Genomic DNA, 27,619 nt, shown 5'->3' on the forward strand with positions numbered 1-27,619 from the left:
CCGCGATTTAGGTAAACACGAATGTGTAGGTAAAATTTTGGGGATGTCTGGTTGCAAATACGGAATTTGTAAAATATCGAAGGATACCATAGATGTATAAAAATACGACAATAATCTACTGTTAACTCTTTGCGGCACTGGATTTCGGATAATAAAATAGACCCATGTTGGATAGAAATTTTATTACGTTTTAAATGAAACAGAATTGGTGTAGAACTAATTTTTATAAAAATTAACTTACTTTTATGATTTTTCACATAAAACCAGGGAAAAAATATTATTGAATGTTGCTAATACAAGGGAATATATTTATAACATTTGTTGAAGGTATTACCAACTGTTTTACGTAAATATACAGACGAAATATAGGTCTATGTGCATGCAGTTATTGCAATATTTCGAGGTGGCACTAAAAATGTATTTAATGCATCACAGTGCATCAAAAGGGTGGGACACTTTTAACCCCTTCCCGCACCATTTAGCTCGACGAAATCTGAGCCCAAACTGTAGACGTCAATCCGCAGTAAACGGATGAAACTAATTTTAATTAACTCGAAAATAGTCGCAATACGAGCCAAAATGTAAATACGTTTGATATAGTCAGTTTTACGGGATAGTATTGTTTTTCCCTTTTATAAATATTATAAATATATTATATCTTATAATAGATGACAGTTTCAAAACTATATTTGGAAAAATGTTCTGTTCACGTGTCTGGCTCGTGATATTCATGTTTGACCTAAAATCATCATCACGAGTCACACTCGTCCAAATACGGGAAGGGGTTAATCTCAGCGTGCCCCAAAGAGTTAAGAAAGATTTGTATAGATTTCAAGATCTTTTTCTAATTTTACCAAAGTATCCTCAATTTCTCGAACTTCTCGAACTTCGAAGTCTCTGTCGTAGAATGAAGCAACGTGTCAAAGATGGTAACATTACTATAGTGCAATCTTTAGCATTCGGTCTTTTGACGCAAATCTTTCGAAGAAAAGAAAGAAGAAAAAAACTGACCATCGCAATAGAGCTTGCAATTCTTTGTAGTATTGTGTAGATGGCTTCTCGTGATCGGTGACTATAATCACCCGTAGTAGCGAAAGGATTAAATACAACACTATTTGCTTCCACATGTAATATCATTTTGAAAATTCGAATAGGTATAGCGATATTATTATTAATTTATTTTCAACCGAAATTCGTATCCACGATGCAGATGTCTTAGTACCTCATTCGAAATATCTTGCATTGATTTTTCATTGTTGCGATTATTTGTAAAATTAAGATCCATATTTTGCCCCGATGCTTTAGACTTGTGATGGAAATATTCACAAACACGTATCCCGCGTGAAATGCCTCGTAGCTTTGCTTTAATCCAGCGTTACACGTGTCATTCAAGATTTTATGGTTAGACGGAGTTATATTTTTTGCCGTGCTACCTCTGTCTAGATCCAATTGACATTTATCTATCCGCGGAATGGTGCTTTAATATATGTTTTATAGCGTCATTAAATTTCGCAATTGTATACTTTCGCGTTTGCATATTCAGACAGGGCAAAGATACAGGAATGCGAGGTAATATCTCGTGCGCAACCTTTGAATCCTGTAAGAAGACTTAGGATACGGTAGTTACATCAGATAACTGAGAATTTAGACGTAGAATAAAATAGAAATTTGTTAATTCGAACAGATGAAATATCTTTATGATTTTTGTAGGGCGATATTAATTGGAATTATTAATTTATCGTTATAAATGTAAAGTAAGCGATGCAGCGATCAAGAAAAATTCTTTACCTCTGGCAAAAGATTTTAGGTCGAGCAGAATAATACCAAATTGTCTAAAATAACTATAATTTTTTTAAATATAATACAGACATGAGGTGGAGTATTAAATTTGAAAGAACGTTTGCTTGGCTCTCCAGTTTTAGGAGTATGAGCAAAGATTATGAGCACTCATCATTTCAAAAACTAATATTTTCTTTAATATGATTACCATTATACTTGCTAAATTGGTTGCTTAATTCCTTTAAATAATAAAAAGAAAAATTAATTCAATCATTTATTTTTTGTTATTCACGAAAGAATAATGAAAGAATAAGTATTATCGAGTTTGATCTACAATACTTTGCCAGGGGTAGTATATTAACTCCTTAAATTCAGTGTTTAAAAAATTAATGTTCACATTCCCAGGATATTGCGATACCTTTGTCCAATTTTTCAACCCCCCTAGATTATTTTATTTAAAAAAGAAAAATTTCCAATTCCCCCTTAAAAAATGTAAAACTCTCCTGCGAAGTATCCCAAAGAATCTCGATATTTCTATAAAAGATTTCTTTTTGCTTCTTTTGTTAGTGAGTATGCAGATGTACAATTTGTCACGTGAGCATTTGGTACATTTTGTAGGATTTAGATGTACATTACATTTGAAAATCAGTTTGTCTGTGTTATCGAGACGAGTAATTATCCCGTGAAAATTACTGCAAAAAGAAGATTTCTATAAAAAAAAAATATTTTCCAAATCTGTGTTTCTTTTTCGACAATCACTGTCCCCACGATAGTCACTTGGATACACGAGGCACGAAAATAGACAGAAATGCTCTATCACTGGCAAAAAGAGAAGCACCCGGCAATTCGTGCATATTCCACGTACAATCGTATCGGGCGAATAATTGACTCGGATCAAAGTGGCCATTGTGACTGTGAAAGCCGCCCGTTCCGATTAGGTTGCCATAGGAGGAGGAGCAGATCGATTAATCGTCGGATTCTGTAGTTTCAGAGAGCGTGTTTTCCGCGGCCGTCGGGGTCGGGGTGGGTGGCTACACCTGGGGTGCTCCCACGCCACCCCCTGGCTCACCCTACAGTCCCGTTCCCGTGACGCAGCTCGAACTGCTGGCCAAGAATTTGGCTAGTTTGGCTCCTCCTGGTCAACAGGCGCTCAGCCTCCAAGGTGTCGGTGTGAACGTGGGCAGCCTGCACCACGCGCAACACACACAGCACACCCAGCACACTCAACACACCCTCAACCTGACTGGTCTTCATCATCTTCATCATGGTGAGTGTTTTGTCTGATTAAAACGTAGGGAACCGGTGTTTCTTTCCTTCTGGAATTTCGGCCCGAGCAGAGGTTCGATTGATGAATTAGGTTCGCGTTATATCGGTGCATACATACGTACCTTTATATTTGTCATAGTAGTACACCACGATTTTTAATTTTCCACGATTCTCAGTTCGTATGATGCGATTTTTAAAATACGTTTCATTGGTACGTGAGCTGTTCACTGCACAAATGGATTAACTCCAGTTTTCGAAAAATTTTAAATTTAAGTGTCAAAGCACTTGGTATAGACATAACTTTTTATATTTATAATAACTTTCCCTGATAATTAAGATTAACACCGTTAAACGACAAAAATTTATTGGCCACTGAATAATAAATAATTTATTTCAGAGGTCACTTTGATTAACTCCGTACTCTAATGCAAATCGTTGCAATAATGCTACTCAAATGCATCAGCAAGCCGTGAATGACAACGGTGAATTTTTTAGTGCCGTCTTATCAGAATTTAAGTAAAATTTAGTAAAATTTAAATTTATTTCTTTTTCACTCGTCAAATCGATTAACTCTTCCAGTGACATAAAAATGGTAACATTACTAACGATTACCTTTTGGCTATTTTTTCTTATAAATTTTGTATACCGTTAGATGAAAGTTACATTTGTATTTATGCATTCTACGATATTTATTTCGATTTAAATTATAAAGGGAATTTTAAAAAACAATATACATTATTTCATACTACTTTTTGTTTTATGGAGTTAATCAATTTGTGCAGTGAACGGCACATATAATAGTTATATAATTATATAAGTTATATAATTTTTCTCATATTTGTATATTAACCTTCGAATCTAGGAAATCGATAAACGTTTAAAAATGGTTTTTACGAAGTTTTCTGTTTTTTGAATTGCTTTCTCTATTGCGCGATTTAACACGGGTTTTACATTTGGTTGGAAATGAGTCGTTTCGCGATATTTTTCTCAGTTTCTTTTTACCGTGCATCTGTCGTGTAAAAATAGTGACAGGTGTGTATGTGTTGTACTAGTATAGGTTTCTTCCTTTTTTGTTCGAGTGATGTAGCAAGAGTACTGGGTTTGAAATGAGAAGTCGATTGATCCTGAATTCATGTTGAGATTATTAAAGAGATATTTCTTATTTATGTTAAGTTAGGTGTAAATTAATTTATTTATTAAATTGAATCTTTTATTTCTTTTTTGTGGAGCAAAGAAAAATTTTGTGCTTCATTTATTTTGATTTTAATTGTAACGTTGGATCAAGGTGAATTAATATCTGGTCTACTTACGCTTTTAGAAGTCTTTCTATTGATAATAATAATTACAATAATTTATTAAAAATACCGATCGCTCCCGGGAAATTATTAGATTGCGTGCACAGCTACTTTGTTCAATATGTGAATTACGCTGCATAAAGTCTTGTATTATTTTACATATCTAATTAAAATCTTAAGTGTTTTCAACTCGTTAACCTTTAAAATATATCGAGATCACACTCGTTATGCAAGTTACTCTTAGTCCAGCTGTGACAAACATAAATGAACTCGTGATGCAATTTGATTTTAATCTTAATTCCACGTTTTTAAAATTGAAGGTTGTTAGGGGTAGGTAATATACTGGGTACTTTATTTATCTCGACCACTTTATCATCGTTTATCATCGTTACTGTTAAAAATGTATGAAAAAATATGAAAGGATGAACATGCCGGTTAGTAATTCTCTTTCCGGAATACATTTTCTCTCCAAATTTTAGGGTCATTAATCTCTTAATACAGCGTTCAAAAAGCGTGGCGAGCAGGAAATCGATAAAATTCGATGGGCATGAGGAGGAATTCGCGTTAATACCTTATTGATAAATATCCTTTAAAAAATGCTAATAAATAAAAGTAATTTTCATCAACGTGTGTTCGATTTTTAAACACCGCAGTGGTTAAGATAAATGCATTATTCATTTCATTTCAATCTGGAAACTTCAACTGTATTACTAATTAAATTGAAAACCTAATTTTGCTGTATTGCTTCCCTAAGAAGAGGAAGTAATAGTAGAGGAAATTAGTAATTTTGGAAACCTAATTTTGGTGTATTGCTTCCTTAAGAAAAGGAAGTAATGCTAGAGGAATTTCAGTAATTTTGGAAACCTAATTTTGGTGTATTGTTATCCCAAGAAAAAGAAGTAATGGTAGAGGAATTTCAGTAATTTTGAAAACCTAATTTTGGTGTACTGTTACCCTAAGAAAAGGAAGTAATGGTAAAGAAATTTCTGTAATCGTATTAAACAGAATTTATAGGAAACCTGTATAATAATTATTAAATTATTCCAAGCATATAAGATTGCAAGACAAGCTATATTTCGTATAAATCCCTTGCTAATACCCTATGTAAGTGGTTGATGCCACTTCAGATCTATTCAGAAGGTCAAGATTGAAACAATATTCGAAAAGAACAAGTGCTAAACAGACTCGAGAACATACACACAAACCCAACTCAAACTAGCTCAAACCCACTTGATATCTAAGTAACTGCCTAGTAACAATCCAACACATCATCCTCAAGTGTTCCAAGTACTTCGAATGTCATAAACATAAATTGGATAAAACCTACGTAGGTAATTCAAACATCTGTAAACTATATTCTACATTTTTATAAAACATCATACATCCTTTGCAAGTTACTCTTCTCTATAATAATCATCCCCAGTAACTACAGAGAAACACTTGATACGATATAAATAAATGCATCGAAAAATTAAAATGAGGAAAAATATTTTTTAATAATTTTTTTATTATTTATACAACAATAATTGGTAAATAAAATTCTATAATAACACGAGGTAATTTTGTCATATAGAATTTCTTGTTAACCCTACTGCTCTCTAGTGTATATGATATGGAATGAAGATTATTATGAATTCTATATTTCATTTATTATTTAAAGAGTCGATAATATTCCATTATTATTTTAATTCCATAAACTCTTCATATATTTAAATTTTTGTAATATTCTACAATTCACAATATTTTTAAAATTTTATATTTCTGCTCTTCGTGTTATTCAAACAAATACAAACACACAGTATAATAAATGCATCAGGGTTGACATCCTAAGTTAGCGGTTCTCAACCTTCTTTCTACAATCAACACATGCTCGAAACACGCATCACTCAAATCACAGACTTTAAATACCCATTTCTAAATTTTAATTAAAAGTTCTTAACATTCCCTCTGTCCTCACTTGACATTCTGCTGCCTATAATACACGCGTAATCAATTTTCACTTCGTTTCCCTCAAGATTCACTCGAATCCATCGAATTCGACGTGAAAAGGACCACGATCGTCGCGAACAGAGACAATAAAGGGACTGTAGATTCATAAACGGAAGATCAAAGCCATCACTGGCAAACGGAGAAACTCGTTTCGCCTAAATATGATCCCGAGATATCGTAGAAGTCGCGAAACTTTTCTCGTTTAACTTTATCGATCGTGTCAGCGTAATAAACGACCGGACGAGAAGTTACGCATTCAACAAGTTCGAAAAGAGTTTAATCGGCGCTCGATTGCCGACTAATTCGACGCGAATGCTGGAATAATCTTCGATCAACGCTCAAGTTGACATAGGGTTATTCAACGTTCTCCACGGGTACTTTTAAGACTGTATCCATGCCGACGAGTCGCTCTCGAACTTCGACGTGGATTCGCTGGTTAAGCAGCTTACAGTGTCGGAAAATAAGATGGTCGCAGGAAAAGAGGAATAGAATCGTGTTCAAATTGGTATGTGCTCGTGAGTGTAATTGAAATTGTTCCGTATTATACAATAGATCGTCTCGAGTTGCCTTTCGAAGTCTCTGATCCGGCGTGAAATGTGTATTAAATACTTGAAAATATTCGAACGTCTGCGTTAATATATTAATTACTGATAAATTGAAATCTTGGGAACGATAATGATGCATATAGCAAGAAAGGACTGCTAAATTATGTGGGTAAAATTAGAAAAATAATTCAACGATGTATATAACATTTATTATAGATATGTAATATCGGTGAATCATGAAAATATTGCTTATGTAATGTATAATATTAGCAAAAAGTACGACTAATTAAAAAATAGAAAGATTCAGTATGACGTTGTTTCATCCTTTGTTGCTTATGACGATCTTGCACCTAACTCACTAGCGCCACCACGACCCATATCTCCAATAAATGTAACGTAGGTATTGTATACCTCGTTGAATTATTTTCTAATTATACCGATATTTAATCAATGATAACGGCACGATCATTACAGATTACAGCTAAAATACACAAACTTGCTTGAATACGAATGTTTATGTGCGGTCCTCAAGTATGCAAATAACGTGTATGAATCGAAAGGTAGTTACACGATTTTATTACGCCATGTAGGAACATTTGTCATGGAAACATTAACGTACAAAATTGGTCTGTTGATTAGAAATTTGGAGCTCACCGCAGTTGTGGTTATGGATTCGCGTTCACCGCATTATTGTATTAATAATTAGCCAGATATTACGTGGTCAGTAGTTTAATTAATGTTATTCGAATCGATCATCTCGCATCCCTTCCATGGTTTGCTTTCTTTTCGTATTACGAATGCTCCAAACGTTAATTATTACGAGGATAATTTAAGATTCGTTTATTCATTCAGATTTCATTTCCTGCCACGTAATTGCGCTTTTAGCAGAAATAATATTTAATCACCCTAGCGATTATTAATGATATTTATCGTGAGAATGAGAACATGAATTTTCAAATGAAGAAATGATAGGTAAACAGCAATAATTGAGAGAGATACGTGTAATTTGAACAGGTCGATGTATTTTCAGTTACTGGCTCATTTATTAATCTCAAACAGAACAGGGTGTACCTTGAAATATTCGAGAGGCACTGCTTGGTTATAATAATAGAATGAATCATTGGTTTTTAGTTTTGCGTCATTCTGCCGTAACGATTAACATATCGTATGTGTCATTACTGTTTCGCTTATTGCATTTTATTTCGAGAACTGAAATTTACTGCATACACGAGGCATAAACCTATGATTTAATCTATTATTGTTAGCCAAAAGCCACAAATCTTTTGGTCGAAATAAGGCTTCCTTACCTCACAAACGCTAAATACGTTAGTTCAAGTAATCTCATATCTAGAATGATCCGGACACTTCCTACACACTTGTTAAACACTTCCTAACTTAACACCGAGCACAGAAGACACTGGAGACCATCGATACAACCTTATTTCAGCTAAAACTTAACCTCAAAACTGCTGTTCAGACATCTCACACGTCCATTGCAAAATTGGTTCAATCCAAATTCAATAACGCATCCAAATTACAGTACCTAAAATAAACCAGGATTCCATCCTAATCATACTCCATCTATATAATTGTCAGTAACACGTGTTGATTTATCCCACGCTACCAAAACTTGCATTTAAAACTGACTCCCAAATCGGACACTTCCTACACACTTGTTAAACATTTCCTAACTTAACACTGAGCACAGTGAACACTGGAGACCACCGATACAACCTTGTTTTAGCTAAAATTTACTCTCAGAACTGCTCTTCAGATATCTCGCATGTATATTGCAAAATCAGTTCAATCTAAGTTCAATAACTCATTCAAATCGCTCTAAAATAAACCAGGATTCCATCCTAATCATACTCCATCTATATAATTGTCAGTGATTTATTCCACTTCACCAAAACTTGCATTTAAAACTGACTCCCAAATCGGACACTTCCTACACACTTGTTAAGCACTTCCTAACTTAACACTGAGCACAGAAAACATTGGAGACCACTAATACGCCTTTGTTTTAACCGAAACTTAACCTCAAAACTGCTCTTCAGACATCTCGTACGTCCACTGCAAAATTGGTTCAATCCAAATTCAATAACGCATCCAAATAACAGTAGCTAAAATAAATCAGGATTCCTTCCTAATCATACCCTATCTATATGATTGTCAGTGACATGTGTTGACATATCCCACGCCACCAAATTTTGCCCATCCACTGTAAGATTGCTTCAGTCCAAATCCAATGTTTAAAATAATTGATTCCAACAACACAAACGGCAGTGAGACACGTTGATCTACCCACGACGATAACACTTAGGCTAAAAACTGCTCTCGAAACATCCTAACTAACCTGCACACTCACTGATTACTCGAATCCAAATCCAGTAGCACACTTAGATCATTTTGCAACGAACCAAACACGATTCTATCTGAATATAATCGTCAATGCTCAAAATATACATTGATGGTAACGTGATTATGTTTGCTATGTACAGGAGGCCTGCACCAGAACACCTTTTCCCCGCAACTATCCCTGGTGACCGGGAACGCGCCCACGCTGACGATCAACAGCTTCTCGTCGCCGAATTCGACAGGCAGCGTGGTACCGACGACAGGAGTGTTGCTCCAGGAGTATCAGTCGCCGACAGGTTCGACTACCGGATGCTCGGTCACCGTGAACGGCAGCTCGTGCCCTACGAGCTCCACCACGAGCACGATGGTGGTGCAGGGAGGCCAGGCCGGCAACCAGGTCGTCCAGGCCACCGGCAAGAAACGGGAGGCCTTCCTACCGAGTCAAGGTCAGCCGGTGAAACTGGAGAACAAATCGACCAGGCAGCCCTGTGTTTGCAGAAACAGCAACGGTACGTGTGGACCTAGCAGATCTACCTTTTCTCTTATTTATTCCCATTCTCTTCTGCTTATCTGCACCGCTGTCCGGTTCTAAGCCGTGATGCGGCTTTTAACGATCTAAGACCAGCTTTATGATCGGGCCCCGAACCTTCCTCTCCGACCAATGGTCCCGGCTGGACTCTCGTCTTTGCGATATTCGAAAGTGGATCGGTTGGACGAAGGATCTCGTGGAACGGGACCTGTTTGCTGTGCTACGTTGCTTTTTTCTCTTTTTCTTTCGCTCTATTTTTTCGCCTTTTTACCTGTCGTGTCGTTCAGTGTTGGACAGTTCGCTAGTTGCGAAACACGAGATCGTTGGTTTCTGGGTTAGCTCGACCGCCGATCGATGGACGCGAGCCTTTGGAAATTGTGCAAGAATTGTTTTTCGATGATACGTGTAGTTCTTGGGCAACGACCACTCTGGATAGGGTTCTTGATTTACGCGCGCTAGGCGGCTCTGCGGTTTTCGTGGCGACGTTTCAGACGGCAGGAGCGAATTTGGGATGGGCTTGCGTCGCTGGCAGCCAGGTTCTGTTTTTAGGTCAGCTGTTAGCTTTTTAAAATGGACGATTAGATTCCTTGGGCATTCTACGGTTCCTGTAAACGCGATTTTTATACTATTTTTCATATTTTCTAATAGTTATCGAAAGGTTGGTTTCGAAATCCATGTTCGTGGACTTGTCCTCTTCATTTCGCAAAAATAAATTAAACATATCTGTATTACTTCGATAAGAGTACTCGAATTCTATCGAATAAATCATTGTTTAGTTAGCCTTCTTCGAGATTTCAAAATTATTTGAACAAAGGCCATTCAAGACCTAAGATTTTTCATATTTTCCAATAAACCAACGCTGGTTTCGAAATGCTATGATACTTGGTGGACTTGTCCTATTCATTTCGCAAAAATAAATTAAACATATTTTCGATAAGAGTACTCTAATTTTTCCGAAGAAATCATAATTTCTAATTAGTAGTATGTTATTATAATATCTGTATTATATTAGTAGCATATTAATATAATACCACTGCACCAATAAATGTTTAATTAGCCTTCTTCGAGACTTCGAAATTATTTCAACAAAGGCACCTTAAATATCTCTCATTGTCAGTCAAAGACCGTAGATTTTCTTAAGTTCCTCTACTCATGGAAACTTATAAAAATCTTCATTTTGCTCATTACACCATCTATACTGTTCGATATTTGTTCTAGGGAGTCCTGGATTTCCTTCCCAGGTACAAGGTTCTAATTCCCAAGTGAATCGATAGTATTTCGATGCGATTCTCGATATTTTACGACGAAGATTCCAACACGTTCAGAGACGCGCCAGACTCTCCGATTCTAGGCCGACGTCCAATTAATCCTTGCGCGGATTGGCCACAGTGTAGCTCTATCGAAACTGCTCTGACCGCGAACAAAGATTAACATAAATCACGACACGCTGTTGGTTGCCAAATTTAAGGCCGGTTCTGTCCGTACGGTTTGCGTGTCTTGGTCAAACCGACGCATTAAGGCGTATGAGCTACGTACACCTAGGTGGTCAGGGGATGCACCTATCTCTGAGATATCTACCGATGAAAGTAGATATGACTTCAGAGATAGACCTTTTATTGCAATAGGCTTTTATGTATTTTTGGACGTGACTTTCCGTGGTTCCGAATATAGTTCATTTGTTACCTAATTGAAGCGGTGCTAGCTGGTAGAAGTAGGCCCGTAGCTACGTGTTCTTTTCTATAGAGCAGAGAGGCAGATCTAGGCTCCTGTGTATAGTTTACCTGTCATCTGATTGAAACTAGGTGTATCTTTCATTCTATGTAATAAACAGACATTTGTATTGGTATGGATTTTATTTTATTCTTCTACAGTCTGACATAGCAAATTAAATACATTAAATCAAAGTAGATCTAGAGACTAATTTATAGTTTTCTATGCAACCCACTTCATTCAAATTAATGATATGTATCTTTGCTACCTTCTCTGTTTTGATACTAGCACCGCTATCCCATAACGTGTACCCAGATAATAATTATGTAATTCTTTAGCTATATATAGTCATACACATTTCTATATCATTAAAAACTAACATAAAATTGACAACACCAGTCATTTTGTCTGATTTGGTAGTTGTATTTGTATTGGTATGGATTTTATTTTATTCTTCTACAGTTCTGTCATAGCAAATTAAATACATTAAATCAAAGTAGATCTAGAGACTAATTTATAGTTTTCTATGCAACCCACTTTATTCAAATTAATGATATGTATCTTTGCTACCTTCTCTGTTTTGATACTAGTACCACTATCTCATAACGTGTACATAGAGAATAATTATGTAATTCTTTAGCTGTTTATAGTCATACACATTTCTATATCATTAAAAACTAACATAAAATGGACAACAATTAGCTGCACGTTGTCAGTAACTGTAAAAATAGCAAGCCAGAAGAAACCAGTCATTTTGTCTGATTTGGTATTTCCACTATTAAAGCTGTTGCTTAGCCTAGTTGACTGGGATATCCCGTATACTTAAACTACCTGTAATTTATGGAAATCTCCAAACAAGGCTGCTAATGTACAGGCAAAATCGAGCAACTTACCTATCGACCTAATACATTTAGTGGCCATTGCGAGACCGCTAGTGCAGACCAAGACTTTTGCACAATACCGTGTACAGCCCCTTAAGCAAAACGGGTACCTCTAGTTCATTCATCAGAGGACCAGCTCTGCTCGTAAAAGACGCTATTCAATTCTATTCCACGCGATTCGATCCTGGCAATTTTGTCCCTACCGCGATAGAACGACTTCTCAGAAGTCCTGGCGTTTTCCCTCTACCGGTTATCGATGCTATCGTGGTTGGTAGAAGATTTTAGGGAAGAAAACTTGGCAGCAGACGAGGAGATGCGACTGTTGACCTTGCAGTAGGTTTCCTTGCATCTGCATTATTGACAAAGGTTGCACTAGGGCGTCCTTTGTTCCAAGGGCTTCCTCGATGCCGGCTTTAATTACAAATGGCGATCTTAATGCTTCGTTTCCGGGGATGAACGATTTTCTGCACGCCATGTCCGGGAAGGGGTATGTGTATGTGTGTGTGTGTGTGTGTGTATGGAATATCCTGTATTAGGATCGTGGCAAATTTTTGGGGTAATTTTTATATTACCTTTGGACTCGTATCGTTTTCATTTCGACTTCAATTTCAGTTCCAAAATTTAATTTAATTTTAATTCAGGAATATTTAAAATTTGAAGAAGGCAGATATCGTTTTAATTAATTTGTAGGGATTTGTGTTTTAATTTCTCCTGAATTTAATATTCGTTGCAATGGAAAAAATATCTTTTAAAAGAAGGAAAATATTGTTTTATTTAGTATGGCATTTAGTGCTCAAATAATTCAAATAATTCATTTTTTAATTTACACTTGGTTTAATTGTTATTTACCAATAGATGGGTAGATAATAGATAATAGGTAGATAATAGAGAAAGAATATCTTTTTAAAGACAGAAAAATATTCTATCGTAATTATTTTATTGACAATTGATAATTTTATTTTAACCTTGTTGGGAAATATACAAGTCAGAAAAATTGTCTCTTTTAGGAAATAATTACCATTTAATTCCTGTCTGAGTATAGATTAGTTTAATCTGAAAAAATTGGTTATCGAACGGAGTGGATAATGCTCCTGTGATTTGATTGCATAGGTAATGCTCATTAGGTATAATAATTGATACATTGAGTGCGGAGAGTGGGTCATTGAAAATTCCATGCATCAATTACACGCGAATTATTATACTTTTCACACACCAAAAATACATTTGGGGTAAAGCACATTTTAAAATCATCCTCAACAGTATCTCAACTTTATTTCCTATTTCGCTAATGCATTTATATTTATGCGTAATTTCCGAATTATAAATAGAATGCAGTATAAATACCGGAAATTGCCTGCCCAAATTATGAAATTTTCATGCATTTAACGCGTTATCATACATAATGTGAACGAATTACGTGGAAAATTTAGCTTGAAATAGTCAATCAAATATATCGCGTATTCGTCTCATTAACTATTGTTACTCCTTTCATACAGAGGAATGAGATGGTTTAATCATTTAATTACGGTTTAAAATGTCGAAAATTTCATGTAATAAATTTATTACTTAAAATATATTATTCTTCTGTGATAATATAAAAATATGTCCTACTCGAAATTATTTTAATTTTTAAAATGTAGGAATATTTTCATCTTCGATTCAAATCTATCTTCATTTCTAAATCATTGTGGATCCAAAATCTGGGACGTTTTATTATTCAAAAGAATTCTTTTTATATTCGCTTAAGACCGTTGGAATTAACAATTTTGGGACATTTCGCATTATTGGTAAACGATTTGCGAAGCTCGAGTTGTATTTTATCGAGTCGACGTGCTTTTGATGACTTTAAATAACTAATCATTGGTTGGGATAATTGATGGACGTGGAATCGATGGAGCAGGGTTTAAAGATACTCCAGCTTCACCAGCCATTATCTAATTTCCTCGTTTCTTTATCTCTCCACTTAGTCATGGTATTTCTTTTTCCCCCTATTGGAAAATGGAATTCGAACTGGAAAAATAATTGGAAATGTTTCCAATCGTGTAACGATGTCCGCGATAATTAAAATTCGAAGCGAATTGATTAACTGAGAATTTTCGTGGCAAATATTCTTAAATGGTATCGAAATTTTTCCGCGAGATTGAAAAATAAATAACGACGGAAACATGACAATTTGGATACATGATGGATGACGAGTGATAAATGAGAGGGGGAGAAAAATGAAGACTCGAGTGAAAGATTAATCGTTTACAAGTAATTCATCTTTTGTTATAAATATTCTCTCAGTTGGCTTCGTGAACTTGTCAGAGTACTGTATTAAAATTTATTCGTATGGTCGCACGGAATGTCGAGAGGTGTTCAAAGTATGTTTCTGTTAATTTAACAGGTACACACGATATTTAGATTGCGAGGTCCAAGTGTCTTTAATAATTAACGATCAAATCTGTAAATAAATCAGGAACTGGAAATGTTCTGTAACTACCTTTATATTACACGATAATATATTTATTTCGTATCTTCGCAGCGAAAGATTAATCGTTTGCAATTAATTCATCGTTATAAATATTCTTTGAATCAGCTCCAGGCACCTGTCGGAGTCTCTGTTAATATTTATTCCAAATGGTTTGTCCAGAACTTCAAAAAGGTATTTAAAACGTATTTATTGATGCATATGTATCGACAAATAGACACGCTTCTTACGTTACAAAATTCAGGTACTTTTAACTCGAAAATTACCCACCTGTAGTGCATAGCTAGGTATAATATCATATTTATCGTTTAATTGTCTACTGTATTTCTACGTCAGTTCCATTCATAGGTACTTTACAAATTTCCAGTCATACCTGGCGTTTTTAAATATCTGCGTTATCAAAATAATTAGAAATATAATTAGAAATGTAAAAAATATAATTAGGATAGAAATATATAATTATAATTAAAAGAAATTATAGATTAGTATTACATTCAGAGGCACTCTACAAATTTCAAGTCACACCTGACGTTTTTAAATACCTGTGTTATCAAAATAATTAGAAATGAAAAAAATATAATTAGGATAGAAATATATAATTATAATTAAAAGAAATTATAGATTAGTATTACATTCACAGATTCGTCACAAATTTCAAGTCGAACTTGACATTTTTAAATACCTGCATTATCCAAATAATTAGAAATATAATTAAAAATCTAAAAGATATGATCAGAATAGAAATATATAATTATAATTAACAGAAATTATAGATTAGTATTACATTCACAGGTTCTCTACAAATTTCAAGTCACACCTGACGTCTTTAAACACCTGCATTATTAAAATAACTAGAAATATAAAAGATAGAATAAAAATATATAATTATAATTAAAAAAAATGATAGATTAGTATTGCAAGAAATTATAATTAAAATAGAAATCTAAAATATAATTAGAAATTAAAGTTCAATCGAATTATTCCCTATCATTTGTTTTAAATAAATTTAATATACAACACGCTAAACGATAGGAAGCTATTAGAAAAAATTTTGGAAAAGAGTTGCAAGTAGTTGGAGTTTATTTTCAAAATTCCAATCGCCATTGAAACTCTGTAATTGGCCGCGTCGGGGCAATTGGAATTCTTCACGAACCGCGCGAGGAATATCGCGTTCGATAAATAAACGCCGGGTTCTTAGAGCTGGTACCGTGTTGTAAAGGTGAGGACGGATGGAATTCCGTGGAAATTCCGCGGAGTTCCGTGGCACTTGGGAGCAAACCAGCGAGATAAAATCTCTGGATCGGCCGACTGGCTGCATCGAAGTGCAAAGCAGGAACCTCTGAGCTTTACTGCCGTTTATGCAATTGACGACGTTACAGCGACTTCCTTGTAGGGTGCACTGCTGGTAAACTTCAACGTGAACTTCATGGTTGCCGTCGTGGCCGAGACGTTCTTCATCGGTCGGCCGAATCACGTTTGAGTTATGTAAGGCCTGTTCGATGGACGTTTTCTCGTGTCAGTTTCTTGGCGAATGTGAATTCGTATTGGTTAACTTGCGATAGGATGACGGAAATGTGAAGGATTCGCGGATTTAGGGGGTTCAAAGGGATTATGAGGTTCGGAGACTGAGGGTCGGGATGTAGATGTTCATCACGTAAGAAAATTGGGTGTATGGGTTTGGTTTGAATTGGAATTTAGATGTGCCGTTCGATTAGGGTAGTTTGGAAGTCTAGTTATAAGGTGTAGAAAATTTTATGAGATAGGAAGTTAGTATGGTTTTGATACTTATTATTAGAGATATAAAATGACTAACTAAATAATTTTCTATTTTTATAAATTCAGATATTTTGTTTGATTAGGGTAGTGTGATAGTCTTCTTTAATAGGGTTGGAAGATTCTATGAGACTAAGAGTTAGTATGATTTTGGTATTTAATATTAGAATTGACGAATTGGTCAGAATAATTATCTTTTTTTCACTTAAATTAAATATCTGACTAAATAATTTTTTATTTTTATAAATGTAGATATTTTGTTTGATTAGGGTACTTTGGTAGTCTTCTTTAATAGTTTTGAAAGATTCTATGGGGCAGAAAGTTAGCACAGTTTTGCTATTTAATATTGAAATTATCGAATTACTTACTAAATAATTTTCTATTTTTATAAATGGTTGGAGTTTGAATTAAAATTCCATTCTTTTATTTAATTAAGTTAGTTTGATCTTGTAGGAGTTAGCATGGTTTTGGTATTTAATACTAAAAAGAAGCGTAGAAAGAAATTCTTCTTAAGTGTCTCTAATATTTTATTACAGTATAAAGAACATAAAATCAGATGCAGTTAGGCCGAGTATTATCCAAGAAGTCTAAGAAATGGAAATACTCGATCAACGAAGTTAGTTTACGAAAGCTGTTCAGGCATTTCATCGGTAATTGAAGTTTCATATAGCATTATAAATTGAATGGAGAGTATTAATACCTAGTCCATCCCGAACATACATAGACAAGCTGCAACTGAATTTGTACAACTATTAAAGTTTCGTATAACTTTCCAGAGCAATTGAAAGCGTTTCAATCAAATTCAACAGCGTTGAATCCCAAGTGATCGATTAGAGAATTTTCAGCTAGAATAAACAGGAAAATGTTATTCCATCTTACCACTACTGCTAGCAACGGATTGACAATTAAAACGTTCAAAAATAACTTTCATTCCAATTTTACACATTTAAAAATTTATTTTGCATCATAAGTTTCATCACTATATTTAATACAAACATAATACAAATTTAATTTAAAATAATAAAACGAGCTGCTCATTGTCTCGTACCAAATCTTCGCATGAGTTTCCACTACAGCTTGGTATATCCAAGTTAAATTCGTCAATCACGTCCAAAAGATTGATAACTAGATCCTCAACCATGGTAAAGAGCTACTTTACAAAACACCACCACCGAGCTGCTAACAGGCTAGATGTACAAAGCTTCGTATGAGCTTCACCACAGTTTAGAGTACCCAAATTAAATCCATCTGCAATTAATCCAATATTGCAACGGTTACTCCCCTACACGCGATCATCGAACTGGCATCAAAGTTGCCGTCGTCCTTTTACTCGTTTAGTCCCAATTTGAACCATCCATGTCAAGCTTCTCACGATCACTGACCTATGTTCAGTCCAGTTGTAATTATGTCATCATAGATACGCGAATTTCAATTCTACATTTCCTATACGTCAAGACAGACTTCCTTCTGGAGAAAAGTAGTTCTGAAGTTGCATTAAATTAAATTAGTCTAATATTGGCTCCACGAGACACCAATGAGTCCAGCTTCTGTCATGAATCTATCACCACCACAACTGAGGTTTAAGATTGCAAGACAAGTGATAACCAAATCCTTATATATATTCAAAGGTACTGCCCACACACCAAAGGTCCAAACTACACGAAATTCTCATCCTGCTGAGCATATCATCATCTCAGCTGAGGAAATAAAATAATCAAACGCTAACACAGACTGAGAATCATGGTCCACACACGACAGATGGTAACTACACGAAATTCCAACCTAAGGAATTCGATTCCAGGCCTCTAACCCACTTGTCAATCCACCGTATCCGACCTAACTACTCGTCAGGATGACACTGGGTAGACTTCTACCTCGCTTAGACCTTCACTTTTCATGGACATTTCTTCAGTCCAGGTTCAAAGGTACACCCTAACCATGCACACTACGTAATCAACTTGTTCCAAACGCGGTGTTCATCGCACGTAAACCTAGTCACCCCATGGATCACACAGTGGCCGGTACGAAGCATCGGTGACGGATTTGATCGAGATTTTCGCGATTGGCCATCGAAATGGCTCCGAGTGGGCTGGAGGCAGACTGGAAATCGGTTGGTCTTGGAACACGATGTAGCGGCGGCGTGGCGCGCGGGCAAGAAGAAGCAGGAAGCGCACGGAGCTACCGTCGCTGATGCAATTGACGACCTTGCAGCGACTCCCTCCGGGCGTTCCGCAACACGAAGTCGTGTTGGTGTTTGGAGTGAGCAGCAGGGGAAGAGGCGGTGCGGGTTGGTCTGACGGGACAGAGAGAGGGCAAAAGCTACGGAGAACGACAGGCTGAAACAGACACAGGACCACGCGGTGCCGTGGAGCCGAGGAGGGAATAGTCGAGTCGGAGAGTCGAGTTGAAGGAAAGGAGGAGAGAGGAGAAAGGAGAGAGAAACGTGTCGAGAGAGGAGTAGCAGAGGGTAGGGATTCGGTGGAGAAAAAGGCTAAATGGAAGGAGCGAGAGAGGAAGGGTAGGGCGAGAGGATGCAGGAGGAGGAGAAGGAGCATGAGTGAAAAACGAGGAGACGGAAGAAAAAAGAGTGGGTGGAGGGGATGAGGATGTAAAAAAGAGGTTAAAAAAGAGGGATGAAGAAGAGGTACAGGAGAGGCAGATGAAAGAGGGTGGTCTCTGGGTCGGAGAGAGACGAAGGAGAGGATGAGGAGAGACGAGACAGGGAAATGAGAGAGGAGGGCGAGGGAGAGAGAGGGGACTAGCTTATGCAAGATTCTCCCGCTTCTATATTTACTGTAAGAGCCGACTAGCCTCTCCGCCAGTTTCTCTTTGGTATCCCCGACCAGCCAGTTTTACGCTTCGTTTTCATGATTCATTCCTGTCCACCACGTGGCCCGGTCGACGCTTCCCACGGCGGGCTACTTGTTCGGAGAACGACCGCGACGACTTTTGTAGGCCAAGACTCGTTACCAGAACGCCACGCGTGGAGTAAATTGCACGAAATACCGAGAAACGATGAGCTCTCCCAACGGGAGTCTTCGACCAGCAGTCTGGCCAATTTTTCTGCTACGCGGTCTACTATCGGGTCTATGGGGAGCCACGTTTGTCCCTCGTTATTGGTGTTAATCAGTGGTTGTTTTTTCCGCTCATTTTTCATCATGGGTCGCTGGGGAAACGCTCGATTTCATTTTTTAGACGTGTCTGCTTTTAGATATGGACTCTACGTTCTTTGCCTTCAGAAGAAGAATCTCTAGGATCCCAGTGGACATGTCCCTTGTTACTGGTTCTAATCACTGAGCTAATTTCTGATGACCCAGATCGTTAGCAAAGCGTTCTCTTCGTACAAACTTCTCTGGTTATATTTTATGGATATTTTAAGTTTGAACTTTGTGGAAAATTCGTCTGCCTTTTTCAAGAATCTGTAGGCTCTCAGTGGACATGTCTCTTATTACTTGTTCAAATCAATGATCTAATTTTTGATGACTCAGATCGTTAGGAAAACGTTCTCTTCATGCTAACTTCTCTGATTATATTTTATGGATATTTTAGGTTTGGATTTTATGGAAAATTAGTCATCTTTTGAAGAAGAATTGGAGATACACGACATTATAGGATTATGGGATTTGGATGAAGATGCTCGATTCTTGTTATTAGTGTTCATTGAATCAATAGAATCTAACTATGCTGATAGATTGCTAGAGGAATATTCTCTTTTTATATTAGATATACATCTTATAGATCTTTTCAAATTTGTAGATAGATAGTATGATTGTAGGCTTCGAATGAAGGTGTTTGATTCTCGTTATTGATATTAATCGGTGATGAGTCATTAAGTTTCAACTAACTTTTGGCGATGGGTCATTAAAAATGTGAGTCTTCTTACACAAGTTTCTTTCATTTTATGTTATAGAGATTTCATATGCAAATTTTATGGAAGATTTTTTATCTTCTTTAGGGGAAGTAGATACACTGTTGTAGGATGCTAGTGAAGGTGTTTCATCAATGAGATAATTTTTGCTGATAGATCGCTAGAAGAATACTTCTCTTTTCTATAAAGTCTCTTTAATTATACATTATAGAAATATCTCAGTTTAGATCTAGATCGTACAGACGATTTTTTATCTTTTCAAGAGGATTGTAGCTACACAATGCGGTTATAATATTTACGCGAGGGTTCTTACTTTGAAGAATATTTCTTCTGCAAGTTTCGTGGTTGTTTCTTATGTACATGGGTATTGTGCTTCGTAGAAAGAATTGTAGATGCATTGTGGTACTGTTGAAACTTCCGAAAGGGTTTCCATTTTGTACAATATTTCTTACATGAGTTCCTCGAGTTTTGTAACAGGAATCGTGGATACAGTATGGTTTCGAGATTTTTGCAGAAGTTCTTAGTTGCAGGAATATTTTTCACTGCTGGTTCTTCGTTACACAGATATCTTGTATTTTACAAGGAAAATTATGGGCGAAGAAAGTTCCTATTTTGTGAAATATTATTTATAGCAATTTTTTGGCAGTCTTTTGTACAAGTATCTTCTACTTTTCAGGATAAATTGCAAATATAATATAATTTCCATATTCTAATAATAATTTAGAATTATCTAGAATTAGATAATTTCTAAACTGTCTCAAGTCAGTGTCTAACGAATAATTATTTCTCATATGTGATAGAATTGTTTTTTATTTTTTAAATAGCTAGTATCCTTGCCATAGTAATTGATACATTTAACTGGGAAATTAATTAAAAATTAAATAATAAAAAAATTTGTTCTTTTTTCTTGGGAGGGAGGGAAGAGATAAAAAATATTAGAGATTATCGACTGATTTTCTAAAAATTTTATTTCTGATGTTATTTTCAACTTTTATGGTGCATGCATATGTATAATATTTCACGTGCAATTTTCGCGAGAATGTAAACACGCAGCAACCGGTATATAACATTTCACGGTACACGTTATTCGTTAGTTTGATATGTACGCTTTTAAGCAAATTAAAATTTAAACGCACTTTCAGAGAGTATAGCGTATATTACAAAACAACGTTCATGTTGACGGTTTAAGAAACTCACCTGCGAGACTATAAAATAATAGTTCTTAAAGTAGTCACTACACCTTTTTTTCCGGTAAGGTAAACCTTGCAAACTAATATTTTCCATTATCACTTTCATGACAAGAAAATGTTTGAAAAAAGTTCGCATAATCGTGTATTATTACAACATAGATCATGCCTGACTATGGATAACTATAATCAAACACAAAAGCATTTGCAAGGTACAAGACAGCTATTACCGTGTTTTAACCGGGTTTACCAGTAAGTAATTATCATATATTTGCATGTGGAGGAATTCATAATAATCGCTTTAGGTACCATTAAATTTTTCATTTATGCATATTATTTAGGTTATGCAATGTGCAAAAGAAATAGGAGCAAGTAATAAAATTTCATGCTCACGTTCGTTAACCGTGCTGCTTTAAAACGGTAGCAGATATTGTTTTTAATTATCTGGTTAAAATAACCGAAGAAATTGCGCATGGGAAATCTAGATAAAATATCGGATCGAAATGACTCTTATGGTCCTGCATATGTGTTACGGAAAATAGTTTTAGGACGTAGTCGGGACCATAACGACGAAATAGTTATAGTAGATATTGTAAACATGAAAATGGTGTTTATTATTTAAATTGAACTAAAGAAAATATCTATATAAAAAAGGTTAGTTGAAATTTGATAGGTGATTAAAATTTTGATGCTAACATTAGAACTACTATAACATAAGTCTAAATACAGTGTAATTGCATATCCTATGTTTTCCTGTGTTTTATTTTTCTAAAAATTTGAATTGAATTTCATAATAAAAAAGTAGCAATTTTTTTTCCAATATTTTTATTTACTGTATCATATAATACTAAGTGTTAGTGGTGGATGAAATTTACGATCACATGCTCACACGTTTTCTCACTATTAAGACTCAATTGCAACTGACCTATGCCAAATCACTCTCCTTTTTCTCTTTCTTCTTTCATACATTACATTAACATATACAATTCACACAACACCTCAATCGTTACACACATACTCATTTATAACAATAACCTGAATTCATTGGATATTGCCATCCCATGCATACTTGTTTCACTCGTCCCTTTCTTACATACATCGCTCCTTTATTATATCAACACATATATATTTAAAAATCTATGTAATCATTTTCACAATAAAAAATGTAGTATAAGATTGTTAAAATATTCTAGTTCTGTAATCAGATTTAATTTGCTGGTCATAAATTTATAGTATGTTGGTATTTTAGGATTTATAGTATATTAGTATTAAATAGTTATTAATTAGCAAATTGGGTATTCGCAATTTAATTGTTGTAATTTTTACAATATTATCATTATTACATTTATATATATAGTATATATTAGTATATAATATATATATAGTGCAGATTTGCTTGGTGAAACCGAAGTCAACATTGTTAAATGTCTTATTAAAATTAACTTCAGCGATCGATTGATAAAATCCATTTCATCCTCAACATTTTTCTCTCTCTCTTTTTTTTAATGAAATATGAAAGTTCAATTGGAGAATTAATTGGAATTTTTTAAAAATTGCATAACGATTGTTAACGTTAATTAAAGTCTAAAATAAATTGTTTCACAGGGAGCTCTTACTGCAAATAATGCTTAAAGAATATTTGAATTTTTCGAAGTTTATTTTATATATATATATATATATATATATATATATATATATATCTCATAAAGAAACTTAACAATTAAATAATAAATACACTTCGTTCTCAACACTTTTGTCATAGAAAAATGAAAAGCAGATGGAAAAAATAATTGGAAAGCTTTTGAATCGTGCAGCAATTATTCCTATTAATTAAAATCCAAAGTGAATTAAATACCATATATTTATAAACGTAATAGAATTTTTTAGAATCTATAAATTTCATTCGATTAACAAATCCATTTCAATCTTAATACCTTTCCTCGTCACTGACAAATAGAAATCGAACTGGCAAATTAGTATTTGTTAATCCTTTACACTCGAGAGGCGCTCTTCAGTCGCCATTTGTTAAAATTTCGAAGCTCGATATTAATTAATATATCAAATTTAAAATAATATAACACTGTGCGAGATATCGAAATTAAATAATTCTTCGTGTCAATTATTACACGATTTCGTATTCACTGCTCAAAAAATATCATCAGCTTTCTAGCAGAAAATTCTTCAACTCGTATCCTTGTTTAGGCCAAAAATCGTCGAGCGCAAAGGGTTAATTTATTTATCATTTATATACAATAAACAAATGTTCCATTCATACGAATATACACGAAACCAGTTACTCTTTATACCGTACGATATTCCATTCCAAAAATTAATATCTCTACAAAGAAGTAGTAATTATTACCTAATGAGCGATGTTTAGGATTACTAATAGCTCGCTTGAAAATCAGTACAAGTCGTTTTTAAACTGCACATTTCCGCAACTCGCTAAATAATCTAAATTAGAAACACAATCACAGCGATCGCACGTTCCAGGTTCAGAAGCGGAAAAATAATTGAAAATGTTCCAATCGCGTAACAATCAATCACCTACGTTAATTGAAATTCGAAGCAAATTATTTTCGATAGCGTTTAAATTCTACGTCACCGAAACACGTCATCGCCGCTGGAACAACCCCCACGATCGATCGATAAACCCACCCCCCCGTCCTCGAGATCCATGGATCGGCAGGCAAGACTACGATGTTCCGGTGGCCGATCCCGCGGCGTGAAATCGCGCGGGAACACGTCTTAATAAGTTTTTAATTCGCGGAATATTAGCATCGGTCGGCCGGTTTTATGGTCGGTAAATTATGGTTTCATTTATTCAAAAGGCCGAGCGTGCGAGAGGCCGCCGGCGCGCAGAGAACTTAAACGAGCTATCCATATTCCAGCGCACGTATATTTTAAATACCTGTATAATTTTCGTAGTTTCACCGCGGAACGGTGAATTAATTTCACCGAGACGAAATTTCCTCGCCTTTCCTCTCGGCGGGAAGCAAGCCCGAGACTCGTACCCGCGGTTTTTCCCGCGAGAACCGTCGAGCACGCGTGAAAACCTTTTCCCGGATCGTCGACCCCTTTTGGCCACCTACCGAACCCAAGCTGTTTGCAGGACCCTGGCTTTCGCGTATATGTACGTTTACCTTGGCTTTTTTCCCTTCATCTCTTCTCCGCTAGTCTTCCGAGATGGGGCGGGGCTCGAAGCGTTTGCAACCGCGTGTTTTCTCGCGGATAGGGAAACGGGGAGGACGCGCCAGGTGCTTGCACCGTGGACGGTTCACGGGGAACGCGTTTGTTTGGAAAACGTCGATGAAGACGACGTGCACGGATGAAAGGCTTAGCTCGTGATCCGACGGTGGCGATGAGGAGTTGCTCGCTGGCTCCGCGCCCGACGGTGTTTGCTATTTGGTTTTTGAATTCACTTTGAATTTCTGAATTTGGTTTTCGGTTGTTCTTTGAGCAGAATTTTTCATCAAAAAGTAAGTCGTACTTTTTGATATTCGAAACATGAGTTATTTAGGTATTTATTTATTTATTTATTGAGGGTTTTGAAGGGAAATGGCTGTTGGGTACAGTGGGGGTTAGGTTTTAGAATCGTGCTAATTTGATTTGGGATTGAATATTTAATTAAATTTAAATGGTTGTAGTTTAGGAAATGGGTGATTATTATGTAGCTTGATTTTTATTTTAATTTTTTTTTTTTTTTTTTGATTGTACGAGGTAATGTTTGTCGGTGAATTATTGTAATGATGTCTATTATTCTGTGGAACTATGTTTGGGGAAGTTGTTGAATTATTAACATTAGAATTACTGATTTGTACCGTTTAGACATGTAATAATACAATGTTAATATGATGGAATTAATGAATTATGTACAGACAATAATAATTGAAGTGGCATTTCGTGAAACTAAATTGGTGTATTAATCGGATTTATATTTAAATAAAGATCAACGTGTTTCCGGTAATTAAACGAAATACTTCAAATGTATTTACGATATTTTAATTAATTTGGTGTGGTTCTAAGGTTGAGTAAATTTAATTCACTTTTGAGTTAGTTTTGGGGTATATTGAAAGGAATAAGAGAGCTGCAAAAAATTCTTGGCAATTTAATTAAACTTATTTTAACAAATAAGGTTTATCAAAATATGTGTGTTTAGAAATTTATGTTTTTTCTTCTTCTTGGAAACTTCACGTTTTTAGATATTCAAATATTCAAGTATTCAGATTATAATCCGACTTTAAAACTTCCATTATTACATTAGTCTTCGAATTAACGCAAGCCTTTTAAAAACCAAGGCTCCAGCAAAAAATTAGGTTCTCTAAGTTGCAAATGCAATTAAAACATAATCAATTTTGCATTTCTTCAGAAAATATTGCATCTTGCTCTACCAAACTTATTATAATATACCCCGTCTTCTATTTTATTTTTTTAAAAATACTCGAATAATTTTGAACGATGCTTCTTATCTATTATATTTTCTTAATTTATTTCATAAATTACTTTAAAATATCTCTTGCCTTAATAATTCATTGCAATTTCCCAACAATGTATGACAATAATTTTCCACGTTTCGTCAGATAAGAAGAAAAATACCCATGCATAAAATAAGCAAACGATAATCGTATTACGCGATTTGAAATCAGTTTAGCTGGGAAATATCGGTGTTAACCGATGAATAATTGAGGATTGTAGTTTGACGTGAAAATCAATTCTATTTGAATAGACTGTTTTGCCTTCGTTCGCTTCGTATGCTGTTTCGTTCGATGCATACAGATTATTTTATCAATATTTTCCACCGGAGGGGATCAAACTATCCAGCGAAGGTGGAATCGAAAAAAGGAGAAGAGGAAGGGAAAAAATATAACAAATGGTCCGATTGACTTCGTTTAACGCTTATCAATCGCTACGTTTGTCGCGGAAATTCTGCAGCATCACGCCGGGTAAAATTTCCCATAGATAATAATCGAGTCGAAAAACGAGCCAATAAAGCAGGAACTTAATTATGGTGAAAAAAAAATGTTCTGATACCGCGTGCGAAATTTCCAAGCTGCTCGTTTATCCGATAAAATTTCATACCCTTTCAACGACTTTTTAATTTAATTCAGATTTCAATATGTTGCGGCGCGCGAAAAGTATTCACGGTAATTGACGGCGAATTTTTATGGTTCTTCCCTCGTCCAATTAAAATCACCGCCGGGAATTTGTCATGTTGCATTTTTCCACCGGTCCGATGCTAATTAAAAATCAATTTGTTATTGTCAAGCATGAAAAGTGATACATAATAAATTCGACAAACTTTCGAGTTTCGCTTTTTTCCAGCAATTTTCAACCGCGGTCGAATATTTTTTTAAAGGATTTAATATTAATCGAACGAGATACACCTCGTTGTCAGTGTACCCGCGAGAATGTTAATGAAACGGGGGTATAGAGATATCAATCGGACGGCGGATTATTTTTATAAAATAACAAGTCACGAATGCGGTAATTTATTTCGTTTGACAAAAATTTTATGGCTCGCGCGAATAACGAGGCTTTTTATCTACCGCAAAATGTGATATTTCGCAGCAGAATTACAACTTTAATATAATATAAATTATAATATAAATTATGTTGATATAATTATATTTTTATACACGTTAATATAAATTATGTTCTATGCAGAAAATTAGAAGTTCGAGTAAAATATTAACTCCGGTGAAAATACTGTATTTCGCGAATTTCATTTGGAATTTGGAGGCAACATCGAACAAAATTTTCCGAATTATCTGCAAATATAAAAGAATAAAATATATCGAGTTAAAAAGTATTCTTCTAAACGTAGTTATCTAGATAGCCAATTATTTTTAGATATAGTTATGTGTGCGTTAATATAAATTATATTCTTTGTAGAAAATTGGAAGTTCGAGTAAAATATTAACTTCGGTGAAAATACTGTATTTCGTGAATTTCATTTGGAATTTGGAGGC

General features: G+C 35.2%; 1 protein-coding gene across 1 annotated transcript in view; it reads left to right on the forward strand.

The window, feature by feature from the left end:
* Positions 1-27,619, forward strand: part of wge (BAH domain and coiled-coil containing protein winged eye) — a 118,862-nt gene that overhangs the window by 22,360 nt on the left and 68,883 nt on the right. The window contains exons 3-4 of the mRNA XM_017909045.1: positions 2,771-3,046; positions 9,376-9,741. Coding sequence (XP_017764534.1) covers positions 2,771-3,046; positions 9,376-9,741 — 642 coding nt within the window. The remainder of the gene's footprint in view (positions 1-2,770; positions 3,047-9,375; positions 9,742-27,619) is intronic.

This window comes from Eufriesea mexicana, unplaced genomic scaffold, assembly GCF_001483705.2.
Source record: "Eufriesea mexicana isolate 0111107269 unplaced genomic scaffold, ASM148370v2 scaffold34, whole genome shotgun sequence".
In the NCBI taxonomy this organism is placed as follows: Eukaryota; Metazoa; Arthropoda; class Insecta; order Hymenoptera; family Apidae; genus Eufriesea; species Eufriesea mexicana.